This window comes from Pteropus medius, unplaced genomic scaffold (genome assembly GCF_902729225.1).
Source record: "Pteropus medius unplaced genomic scaffold, Ma_sr-lr_union100, whole genome shotgun sequence".
In the NCBI taxonomy this organism is placed as follows: Eukaryota; Metazoa; Chordata; class Mammalia; order Chiroptera; family Pteropodidae; genus Pteropus; species Pteropus medius.
The window spans coordinates 16,874,652-16,887,889 of NW_024354499.1; the positions used below are offsets into that span (position 1 = coordinate 16,874,652).

General features: G+C 40.6%; 1 protein-coding gene across 5 annotated transcripts in view; it reads right to left on the reverse strand.

Annotated features, from left to right (window-relative positions):
• Nucleotides 1–13,238, reverse strand: part of SH3RF3 (SH3 domain containing ring finger 3) — a 342,553-nt gene that overhangs the window by 33,050 nt on the left and 296,265 nt on the right. For 4 of the 5 annotated variants that reach the window (XM_039852593.1, XM_039852595.1, XM_039852592.1 and 1 more), the window contains one exon: nucleotides 4,560–4,891. The exons of the other annotated variant lie outside the window; for it this stretch is intronic. In XM_039852593.1, coding sequence (XP_039708527.1) covers nucleotides 4,560–4,891 — 332 coding nt within the window. The remainder of the gene's footprint in view (nucleotides 1–4,559; nucleotides 4,892–13,238) is intronic. 5 annotated transcript variants of the gene reach the window in all.

A 13,238-nucleotide genomic window follows, 5' to 3' on the forward strand; every position in this document is an offset into this window, starting at 1 on the left:
TATACATACACATATATATATATGCATGTGCGTGCGCACGCACATACACACACACACATACATATATATACACACACATACTTTTAAATGGGTGAGGTGTAGATAATAAAGAACAAGTTTATCTGCAAACATATTTCCTATAACATCCTTGCTATGGGCCAGGCCAACATACATACTGTTGTTATGGGTCAGTCTGTGAGGTCTCCTGTTCCTTTCAGACCAAATCAGTTCCCCAAAGCCTTATAAAGGTCATGCCATCCACGTGGATCTGGCCAAGTGGTTCTGTCACAGAGGCTCCAGCTGCAGCTGAGTCCAATGTAGAACCAGAAGGCAGACACTCGGGTGCACATACCCTCTCTGGGGCCAAACTCATGGCCTCCTGCCAGCAGCTACCCCAGACTTCTCACTTTGAGACTCCTGAACAAGCTAAACATACCTGCTGAAGTTATGGCCTCACATGTACTGGAGAGACCACCATGAATCAGCACATGGAAGCCAAGACAGCACTGACATAGAAGCTGAGAAGCAGAGTTCTTATCCTGGCTCCACCGCCAGTGCTGTGTGACCCGACAAGTCTCTCAACATCTCTGAGCCTCAGGAGCACCACTGAAAGTGAGTTTAATGAAAAGATCTATAGTGGTTCTTTTCAGTTACAATATTCTATTATTCTATGAAACTAAAACTATCTCATCCATAAGCAGAAAGTTAACTTTATTCTGACCCATAAAGCAAAGACTTTCTCATTAGTCACGGCAGTGAAAACTCATTAGCAGCAGTTTTTCCAACTATCACTAGATGCCTTCTATGAGCAAGGTGCTCTTCAGGGCCCTGAGACTTTCTTGAACTACGTTTTGCAGCAGGACTGAGCACACGCAACAATTGTTTCTCCCAACATTCTGATGCTGCTGTGTGCCATGCAAGCTGATCAGGTCGGTTTTGTCCTATGTATTCTATTCAGTCTAAATAAAATGTTGGTCTAAATACACTAAATTGGTCTTGTGGCCCATGAACGGGTCATTTTCAAACATTAACAACAGGAGAGCATGACATGAAGAAGAAGCGTGACAGTAGAAGAGTCACAGCATGGGACACAGTCCACTGAAGAGGAAGAGTAAAGACAGCCAGGGGCTCAGAGCTCAGGTAAGGGAAAGAGCACATCCTGTGTCCTTTGATCAGGTCTTAAATTCCACCCTCTGCCCAGCGCCAGACAACTCCAACTGCTGAGCAGTGAGTGGTTGACATGAGGCCCTTCAAGAGCTGCTTTACTGCCTCCTGGCTGCTCACGGGCTCCTCAGCCTTGAGACATAACCTCTGGCCTCTGCGCAGGCTGTTCTCTCAGCCTGGAAGTTCCTCCCACCTGTCAGACAGAGGCTCTCTCAGGAACTCTCCCAGTCTCCCAACCAGGCACCCTTCTCAGCCCCTTGGCCCCATCCCCAGGCCTGTCACATTCTATTGCAGTTGCCTGCTTACCAGTCCCATCTCTGTACTAGACTGTGTCTCTCTGAACAGGGCTGAAGCTTCCATCACTATAGACCCCAGGGCCTACCATGCTGCCTGGCTCATACATGTGCTCATTGCAACAGCTGAGTGAGTACTTGAGTGACTTCTAGCTAGGTGGCCAGGAAAGGCTTTAAGGTCAGATGCTCATGGCTGTAGGATGGCCATGAGCTTCTTCTTCCCTTCTGAGCATGTCACCGCTGCTGATCACTGACTGTAGTCTCTGTCCGGGTGGCCAGGAGCCCCGTTGGTCAGAGCTTTCTCTCACAAGCACATGCTTGGAAGATCCTGGATCAAATTTCAGCAGAGCCACGCACTGTGAAAACACACAGGCACTGATGTTTGGGTCTCTGTGAACAATGGGGCTGGGAGCTCCATCTCTTCTCCAGGGAAAATTCAATAACAGAAACAGCCTGCAGAATACCGCCAATTGCTTAAAAAACCCTTTTGCTGTACTTGGACATGTGCATATCTAGATGGGCCACCCAGAAATAGATTTGAAACTGACCACTGTGTTCTCGAGGTTGGGAAAAATCTGCTCAGTCATAGTCATGGTGGGGCAGGGACATTGCAAACTGCTGGCTCAGGGCACACACACCACACAGTTTGCCTGCTTGTGAGGAACGGGATTTAAACAGCCATCGTCTCAGCTCTTCTGCCAGAAATAGCAACTGTGGACATTTGCACCTTAACTGTAAATTAGGAAAAATTCAACTGGGAATATGGAAGGGTAAAACAGTAACAGGTGCTTTTTCAGACCAGTGCTTTATTATTATAATTATTATTTGCTTTGTTTGAAAGGTGAGAAATGAAAACTACACATAACTCTTGGAAGGATGATGTACTTGTCTACCAGTCGGCGTTTGACACTGACGATTGCTGCTGTACCTATGGACACTTAATCTCATGAAGCCCATCTCATTTCCTACTTGGGAGCACAGCATAAACTGCTCCCTGTGCTGCGAGGAGTCTGCGCCCAAGCTCAAGTACAGTTGGGTACAGGCCGCTGTTGGCCTGTGCATTTCCACTGCCAGGCCCAACCTCGGGAGCGGTCTGAGCTAAGCTGACATATCTGTTGCTTTCCATCGGGTAGCAGGGCTTCCCTTCCAAGGTGCCTTTCAACAGGGACACTTCGGGTGTCCCCTGGACTCAACTATTCTTTGCTGATGTAGAAGAATTGTTAGCAGAGAATAAAGCTTGAGTTTAAGCAAAACACCTGCTAAATGTTGAGAGCAGACCCAGGGCTAGTTCTCATTAGTGACAGACACACTTAGGAGGGCAGAGATGACAAACAATGTCACTCTCTACGTAGATTCCTCCAAACCTGACTCTCCTTAGTAATGAGCCACATTGAAGCCAGCCATATCCGTTTCACAACTAGAGAGATGAAATTTTGGGGCAAAAAAACCCAGAAATGTTTACAGAGCTATTATGGCTCTTCCCTTTTCAAATCTGTCCCATTTTTTCTCAGCAGCTCAGAGGCCTACAGGATCTTGTCTTCCAGGGAAAATGTCCCAGTGAGAGGGTGGGACCATACCCCACTTCTGCCTCCCTACAAGATCCAGCCACATCTGCTAATAAAGCTGCTGGTGGAAGGAAGCAGATCAAGGCATAAGCGATGTTCAGAGGAAGGTGTACACAAAATGCAGAGTGATTATTTCACTTCACGCCCAGGTACTATGATGGTCTCAAGGAGATTTAAGCTTTGTCAGCTGAGAGCTCAGCAGCAGTGGCTGTAACTGGGGCCTCTTCCACACCAGTTAGCATGGGAATACTATTCCTCTGGACTGAATGAGACAGGTGGTAAGAAGGCCTTAGCCTTGGTCCAGAGGCCCTGACGAGTCTGGTGTGCACATCTTTGTCGGGTTCCTAGACTCCCGCATATACAGGGTAGTGAGTAGGTGGGTGTACCTCCAGGGGATCCTGGGCTGATGGACTGAACAGTGAAGGCTGGTTTTGCTATTGTCCCCAAAAGACATAAGAGGCTGTCCTCACTTTGAATATACCATCTAGTGTCGAGGGTCTCATCTGAACCCTGGCTAGCACACTCTAATCAAAAGACTCGTTTTATACAGAAAGGTTTTAAAAGAGCCACAAAGTGAGGACAAGAAGAACATGAAAATAAGCCTTTCATACAACAAGGCTGATAAAAAAAGTGGTTCCTTGCTGAAGATTTAGGCCTGCACTGTCTACAGAGCCACAGGCAGCACAGGGGGCCCTGAGCACTGGAACTGTCTCACTGACTTTCTCATACGCTATTAAAGACCGAATGTGAAAAAAGGATATATTTTCCAATATTTTTGGATACTGGGTTTAATAGATTATACCATTAAAATGAATTTCACCTTTTATTTTTAAATTATTTTTTAACTTTTTAAAAAGGTGACTGCTAGAAGATTTTAAATTAGCTATGTGGCTTGATTTATATTTTTATTGGACAGCACTGATTTAGAAATCTGGATTCTAATCTTGGCTAATCCAATGTCTAGCTGGGTGACAACTGAGGCGAGCCCACTGGACTCAGAGTTCCTTCATGGTTAAAAGAAGAGCCGGAAATGCGATGCACACCAACCACCAGGCTGGCATCCTCTTTTCTTTTCTCCTCAGTAAACAGGCCTGTCCCATGTGGTTGAACAGGTTTTGGCCTGCACAAGGATGACACATTGAAGGGAGTGGGCGCTGTTCGCACTGCACATAAGTAGATTTGTATATTTATTATTATAATATCCTGGCACACGGCAATAAGTATGTCGTTCTGACAAAATGAGTATATTACAATGATTTCCCAACAGATGGAACTAAAGCATCTTGAGAAGAAGACACATTTTGGTGATTTGCATAAAAACTGTAGTTGGACTCTGGTCAACACTACCAGGACTTGAGGCCTGCCTGAATTCTACTTCAAGGACCAGCTGCTTTGCTGGTTTGGCCTCCATGTCTATCATGTGCCCCATGCATCTGAGGGCAGGAACTCAGTGCCCACATTCAAGTCTTAATTGTACAAAGAGTTTAAAATAACCAGCTGGGTCTGGGCCAAAGCTCACCCAGGATGGGCCACTTACCTTTTCATTTTTCTTCTCATCTGGTTTGCATCCCGTGTTGGTGGGGCTGGATGTTGACAGGCCACTGATGGCCCCCCCTCCAGCCTCCCCGTTGAGGTTGGCAGCATTGACGTTTGGAGGTGTGATGGCTGATGCTGCTGACATGAGCGGGATGACTGATCGGGGGCATGGGACCCCAATGACGGTCTGCATCGGGGACTGGTGGATGTGCTGCGGGGACACCATGGAGTGGGGCCTGAGGCTGGCTGTGGGCAGGCGGGATGGGGAGCTCTGGCTGCGCAGGGGCGACACTGTGGCGGTTGGTCGGTCCTGAGCCTGAGCTGAGTGGGCAGCTGGAGCATGGGGTTGGAGAGAGAGCGGGGTTGAAAGGTTAGTTTGCAACCTGCCATGCAGTTGTAATGGACTCTTTCCTGGGATTCGTCTGCCCAGTGCTCAGAGCCTCTCTCAAGTCTCTCCAGAACTGGGCACACTTCACAGGTAGAGGGCCTGAGGTGGAGCACCCCTGAGAATGCACTCCTGTCTTTCTGAAGCCCCGTAGCTGCGGATGCGCAGAACGACCCTCCCTCAGGAGGGGCATAAACATCGGGTCCCAGATGGCCACAATCAAGAACGCGTCCCAGTTTTCTATAAAGTCTTATAAATGGTTTTCTCTGCAGTGACAAACTAATAAGCTCAAAAGTTTTTTTTTTTTTTTTTAAATCACTCTTGTTAAAATGTTCATAAAAGTAAAGCCTGTGGAAGAAGTAAATCCTTGAGGAAGCCTCAAGCTGCCCCGGAGTTATTAGACACCACTGTAAGGTGGTCATTGTCAACAGCTCGACTTGTTAGTCTAGACTCCAGACTATAATGGCTCAGTCCTTTGTTTCTCACACTTGGTACTTGACCTGGCTGAGCTAGGACTAAGTGCTGGAGACTGCTTAGCCGATGCAGATCCCAGGAGAAAGCAAGCTGATGTTTCTCTCTCCGCGGCACCCTTGAGGAAAGCATCCGCCTCCCACCGCAATTGGCCTGCACCTGGAAGCCATGGTTTCCGGAATAAGAGCCTCACAACTACAGATCCACCCACCTGCTGCCAGTAAAATGCTTCCTAAAGATGCTAGGCGTCTCAAGGCAAAACATTTGTAAAAATCTGTCATTTGAAAAGATAGCTCCTCCACCCAGCCTCCTTCCTTTTGACAGAGTGTGGGAGGAGCCTGCGGTATCTAAGGAGTGATCTGCCTTCTCCCAAACTCAGGCCACGCCCTGTTTCTAGGAGGTGAAATACAGAAAGGCTGATTTATGGTTTTAAAAAACTATTCAGGGTTTGGGATGGGTTTGGATCTTCACTCAACTTGGCTCCTTGTTTCAAAAAGAAGACCAGGTTAGGCAATTATGCAGATTGATGAAGCCACTGGGGTTATTTAATCATCCCCAGAGGTAATCTGTGACTTGGTCAGCACTCCTGGGGCCATTTATCTGCCTCTTCCCTGCTGTCTGAACTCTCCTTCACCCCAGCCCACCAGCCCTGGGATGAGAGGTGACAGCTCAGCTAGAGGAGAGCAATCATGCTTGGGCCCTAGAACTGGTCTGCAGGGGCTGCTTGGCCCTGCTGGAGGGCCCACATAGCTCACATCTACCTCTGGCTGGCTCCCACATCACTGCCACATTGCCTTGCTAAATCGCATGCAAAATAAGAGAGGGTGTTCCAGAAAGTTCTAAGCCTAACTGCCATGCATTCTCTCTGACATCAACTAATCTCACCCCTTTTTCTTCTCAGCCACTCTGGCCCCCTAGCTGTTCCTCACACTTGCAGGCTCTCTCACCTCACTGACTTGGTGCCCGCTGAGTCTACAGACTGACCTTCCCTCAGACAGCTGCATGGCTGGACCCTTACCAGCTCCCAGGCAGCCACCTTCTCGGAGAGACCTGTCCTCACCGACCCACTGAACAGTGCAATCTGCCCTTCTACAATCTCAGCCTCTCTTTCCCCACTATAATTTTTCTTTTCTCTAAAGGCACTTATTTCCTTTTAATTGTCTTTATAATATACCTCTTTATTGTGTACTAATTGTCCATTGTCTGTCTCCCTCCACTATAATGCATACTCCATGAGGGCAGGACATTTGCTAACTTACATATTCCAAACATCTGGAATGGTGCCTGGCATGTAGTAGATGCTTAAAATTTTAAAAATATATGAATCAGTTTTTGAGAAAAGAGAACCTCACCTACAACAGCTCTACAGATTTCACAGAATTAAACCATTGGAGAAGAAAAACAAAATACTCTATAAGAAAGAGAAGCGTGACACATTACATGGCTGGTAGGAGAATTTGGGATTCCATTGATCTTTAGTAGGATTCACCCTCAATTTCACCCTCCATGTATCACTCAGCCTGGTGCTGACCTAGAGCACTATCCCTCTAGTGAGCCTACTAGTTAACAATGCCAAAACAACCTACGCAACAGATATAGGCAGTTTGAAAAAAACGCTATTATTCCACAGTCACTGGTGTCCTCTTTCCTCTTTTTAAAGCTTTGGCATGTTTCAGTAACTCTGGATTCCATTAACCCAAAATTCCATTAGCCCATGCTTAGTTCAGTGCTGTCCCCAGTACCTAGAAATGTTCCTGGCATCCAGTAGGTGCTTTATAAAAAGCAGTTGAATGAATAAATGACCTAATTTATCGTCACCTTTCTCCTTTCTTTATTTTCAGGTTTACCACTTCCTACTTCCTGGGTGAAATAAAATACTGTAAACTCACACAGCTTCAGGCCAGTCTCTCTCTCAGCTCATCCACATCTAGACCCACTCTTCCCTCTAGTCTCGAGGGTACGGCTCCCACCAGGTCAACCCCCTTACCCTCATCTCGTTCCTCTCCCCTGGCTCAGCCCTTTCTCTCTGTGTATAACGCCTCTATTAGCTTTCCTCCTGAAATTTACTAACCAAGGCAAGTCTCTCCCATTTAAAAAATTCTCCTACTTCTATAATTTTTTTTTCCAGCTAGTATCTCCTTTCTCTACCTTTTTTTAATACCTAATATTCTTGAAATAGTGTCAACACTGGCTCTTTCTTACTTTTCATTCATTTCACTGTATGATCTATATTTGCTCTCAGGGCACTTTTCTTCTGTGCTGTGTGTTCTGGATAAATTCCCTTGTATGGCTTTCTAGTGTCACTAATTTCTATATTCAGTCTAGAGTTTATGACACCCACAGAGGTGTTGTATTTAAATAAATATATTTTGCTCTTTCCAAAATTTCAGGTTGATTCTTTTTTCATGTCCAACAGTTTCTGATTCATAGCTATCCATATTTTTTTTCTTCATAAAACTCTGTTTTTTCTTTCTTTTTTTGGAGAGTAGATGCTATCCCTCTTTTTCCTCTTAGAGGATCTTAAATATACTGATATCAAAGGCTTTTTCAGATTTCTCTTTTATTTCCCTCTTATTTCTTAAGTTTTTTGGATATCCTTTATGTATTAGTTTCCCTGTGCTTTGAGATTTTAGTGTGTGGCTCATCTCGATTGTGTCTTCTTGCTGCAGTTTTCTGTCCTTTCATGGTCCTCTGGGACCTCATCACAGAACCAAATGTAATAGACTAGTCTGAGGTCTGGTCTAGTGGGGATGGTGCAGATTTAGTCCTCAGGCCAGAGCCAAGCTCAGCTCTGTACCCAGTAGGGGTTCTCTGTTCTCTCCCATACCTTGAGCAACAGCCCAATATTGACCATTCCTCAGAAATAGGCTGCAGCTATTAGAACTAGTGTGACTAGTTCTGGTCCCCTGATACTCAGCAGGGGCTCCCTGTTAATATTTGACTGCAGGAGTTGAAAGTCAGCCAATACCACCTGCTTTTCATTCTGAGCCCAGTAAGCCAGCACTTCAACCCCACTTGCTGTTGTGTGTTCCATTTTGTTTAGACCTATAGAGCTGACTTTTTAAAAAATTAAAAACAAACAAGCAAACTTCTCTGTGTTTAGAACAGAGAAAGTAGGAGACTTCTACATAAACTCACTTTTCCGTACTGTTCAGTTCTTCATTCACATCCCAGTCTGCTGAAATATGGTTTCTCATGTCATCATTCCATCAAATATTATCTGGATAAGATCAATTATGACTCTGCCTGTCTTCAGAAAAAGTACATATTGATCTAGCTGTTTATCTTCACACCAATATCACACTGACTTGATTACTATAGCTTTATAACGTCTTGAAATCAGTGTTATCCTTCCAAATATGTTGTTCTTTTCGAGATTGTTTTTGGCTACTCTATTGGCATGTAAGTCCTTTACATGCCAATATGAATTTGAGAACCAGACTGTCGATTTTTGAAAAAAAGTTGGGTGGGGTCTTGATTGGTATCCCATTGAATCCATAGGTCAATTTTGGGAGAGTAAACACCTTCACAATATTAATGAATGAAGTATCTCTCTTTACCTATTTAAGTCCTCAATTTCACTTAGCAGTATTTTATGTTTTCAGTGTACATGTCTTCCTCATTTTTTTTTCTGATTTATCCCTAAGTAATTTACATTTTTTATACTATTAAAATTGGTATCATTATTTTTAATGCCAATTTCCAATTATTTATTACTAGTGTGTAAAAACACAATTGATTTTTGTATATTAATCTTGTATCCTGCAACTTTGCTGAACTAACTAGCTCTTAAAAAAAAAAGCTTTTAGTGTATGTAAGTGTGGACTCCTTAGGGCTCTCTCTATGCCACATACTCTGTAAACAGAGATAGTTTAGCTCTCTCCTTTCCAGTTTGCATACCCTTTATTTCTTTCTTTTGACTGACTGTTCTAGTTAGAACTTAGAGCGAATTATTGAATAAAAGTGGCAAGAGTGGGCATCCTTGTCTTGATCCTGATCTCAGGGAGAAAGCTTTCAGTCTTTCACTATTAAGTCTGATGTTAGCTGTGGTTTTTCATAGATGCCCTTTATCAGGTTGAAGAAGTTCACTTCTATTTTCTCATTTTCTGAGAGCTTTTATTAGGAATAGATATTGAATTTTATCAAAAAAAGTTTTCCACATCTATTAAACTGATGTTATCTTTATTTTTTATTGTGTTAATACAGTGAATTATATTGACTGTCAAATGCTAATTAAATCTTGAATTCCTGAGATAAACTTTACTTGGTTGTGCTGTATTATCTTTTTTATTTATTGTTGTATTTGATTGGCTAAAATTTTGTTTAAAATTTTTACATTTATGTTGATGAGTGATATTGGTCTGTAGTTTTCCTTTAGTGTCTTTGTGTGAGGCTAATGTTGGCCTTATAGAAAGAGTTAGGAAATATTTTCTTTTCTCAATTTTCTGGAAGAGTCTCCAAAGAATTGTTATAATTTCTTTCTTAAACATTAGGTATAATTGGCCAATGAAGCCACTTAGGCCTGGAGTTTTCTTTACAGAAAGTTTTTAACTAATTCAATTTCTTTAATAGACATAGACCTATCAGGTTATTAACTTTTTAAGTTTATTAATTTTTGTATTTCAAGGAATTTATCCATTTTGTTTAATTTGTTGAATTTACTGTCATCAAGGTTTTTATGTTTAAAAATTATTTAATGTGTTTATTAATCTTTCATAACTTTGTTTCAAAGGCATCAAGATTTTTTAAAATAATAATCCCTTATTATCTTGTAGAACCTAAAGTGATATAATTTCTATTATTACTGATATCAATGATTTGTGTATTCTCTATTCCTTATCTGTCTAGCTAGAGGTGTTTATCAATTTTATTATTGATCTCAATGAATCAAATTTTATTTTCAGGTTTTTCATCGATTTTTTCTATTGTTTTCTATTGATTTTTTTATTGTTTTCTATTGCTTTCAAGTTCATTGATTTATGCACTGATCTTTTTCTACTTCCTTTGTGGTTCCTTTGTTCTTTTTCTTTTCTAGTTTCTTAAAGTGAAACTGAAGTTAACTGATTTGACTTTCTTCTTTTTTTCTCTTCTAATGTAGGTAATATAGGTATTCAGTGATATAAATTTTCAAATTTTGATATACTGTGTTTTCGTTTTCATTCAGTTCAAAATGCTTCCTAATATTACTTTTGATTTCCTCTTTGATCCATAGGTTATTTTGAAGTGTGTCATTTTGTTTTCAAATATTTGAGGATTCTTCGTGTTATTATTTCTAATTCAAATTTATACAGTTTGTATGACTTGATTTTTTTAAAATTTGAGATTTAGATATCATGATCCAGAACATGCTCTATCTTGGTAAATGTTCTGTGTGCGCTTGAAAAGAATATGTATTTTGCTGTTGTTAGATGGAGTATTTCATAAATATCAATTTAATCAAGTTGGTTACAGTGTTGTATTCATGTTCTATATTCTTAACATTCTGTTTACTGTATCAATTGTCAAGAGAAGTATTGCAATCTCTGCTTAAAGTTGTAGATTTGTCTATTTATATCTCCTTGCAGCTCTATTAATAATTACTTATATTTTTGATTTATTTCCGGCTTTATTGAAATATAATAGACAATTAGCTGTTCATATTTATATTGTACAATTCAATGAGTTCTTTTGATTATAGTTGGCACACAATAATGTGAGTTTCAGTTGTACAGCATAGCGATTCGAGATCTATATAACTCACGAAGTGATCACTCCACTAAATCTAATATCCTTCTTCACCCTTACATATTTTATTACAACATTGTTGACTATTGTCCTTATGCTACACTTTATATCTTCATGACTATTTTGTAACTATCCATTTGTACTTCAGAATCTCGTTGACCTTTTTACCATCCCCCCTAAACTCCCTCTTGTCTAGTAGCTCTCAAAATATACTTTGTAACTATAAGTTTGTTTACATTTTTGTTGTTGTTTATTTTGTTCTTTAGTTTCCACATGTACGTGAGATTATGTAGTATTTGTCTTTCTATCTGATTTACTTCATTCAGCGCACTACCCTCTAGGTCCATCAAGGTGATATTTTTTTCATCCCCTTCCTTTTTAAAGTCTGTGTGTGTCTTTTAATCTGAAGTGAGTTTCTTGTAGGCAGCATATGTAGGGGTCTTGTTTTCATATCCATTCAGCCACCTATCTTTTGGTTAGAGCACTTAATTCTTTTCCATTTGAGGTACTACATTGAGATATGTAGTTATTACCATTCTTTATTCATGTTTTTGATACAAAGTTTTCTTCTTAAAGAAGTCCCTCCAACATTTCCTGTAACACTGGCTTGGCGTTGATGAATTCCTTTTGCTTATTTTTGTCTGGGAAGCTCTTTATTTGTCCTTCAACCCGAAATAATAGCTTTGCTGGATAAAGTATTCTTGGTTGTAGATCCTGGGTTGTCATCACTTTGAATATTTTGTGCTAAGCCCTTCTATCTTGCAAAGTTTCTTTTGAGAAATCAGCTGCCAATCTCATGGGTGCTCCCTTGTAGGTAACTAATTGCTTTTCTCTTGCTGCTTTTAAGATTCTCTCTTTAACCTTTGGCATTTTAATTATGATGTGTCTTAGTGTGGGCCTCTTTGGGTTCATCTTTTTTGGGACTCTGAGCTTCCTGAGGTTGTATGTCTATTTCCTCCAGCAGGTTAGGGAAGTTTTCCATCATTATTTCTTTAAATAGCTTTTCAACTTCTTGTTCTCCTTCTTCTCCACAGGTACCCCTATGACACAGATGTTTTTACATTTAATTTTGTCCCATAGGCTCCTTAAATTATTATTATATTCTTGGCTTCTTTTTTCTTGCTGTTTTGAGTGTCCTTGGCTTCCATATCCTCTATATCGGTGGTTCGATCCTCTTCTTTACTCACTCTGTTGATGCTCTCTAATATACTCTTCATCTCAGATAATGTACTCTTTATTTCAGACATTTAACTTTTACGTATGTTTTAATATTCCAAAGTGCATTGTTTTTATTTTTGTTTAAACACTCAGTTATATTTCACAGATATTTAAATAATAAAAAAATCTTACATGTTTATGTATATAGCTACTATTTGTCGTGCTCTTCATTCCTTTGCATAGACCCACATTTCCATCTGGTATCATTTCCTTCTTCCTAAAGAACTTTGTTTAACATTTCTCATAGTGTGAGTCTATTAATGATGAAATCCTTTAGCTTTCCTGTCTGAATAATTCTTTATTTTGCTTTCATTTTTGAAAGATATTTTTTTCCGGGTAGAGAACTCTAACAGATTTATTTCTTGTAGTACTTTTTTCGGTTCTCAAATGTCTCCTCACATAAAGTGTTCCTGACAAGAAATCTGCTATCATCGTTATTTTTTTTTCCTATTTTACGTAACATATCTTTTTTCTCTGGCTACTTTTAAGATTTTCTTTGTCATAGAAAGTTTCATCTTGAACAATTTGATTACATTTTGCCCTAGTGTAGTTTTCTCCATGTTTCTTACACTTGGGGTTCACCAACTTTCACTGATTTGCAACTTTTTAGTTTTCATCCAATTTAGAACAACTTTGGCCACTATTTCTTCAAATAATTTTTCTGTCTCATTTTTTCCTCCCCTAATTTGGGGACTCTAGTCACATGTATATAAAAGCCATCTGAAGATGTCCTATTGCCCACTGATGTTTTTCATTTTTTAAGATTCTCTTTTAGCTCTGTGTTGCATTTTTCATAGTTTTTTATTGCTATATCTCCAAGTTCACTAATATTTTCTTCCGCAATGTCTAATCTCTAGTTAATTCCATCAAGTATATTCTTGG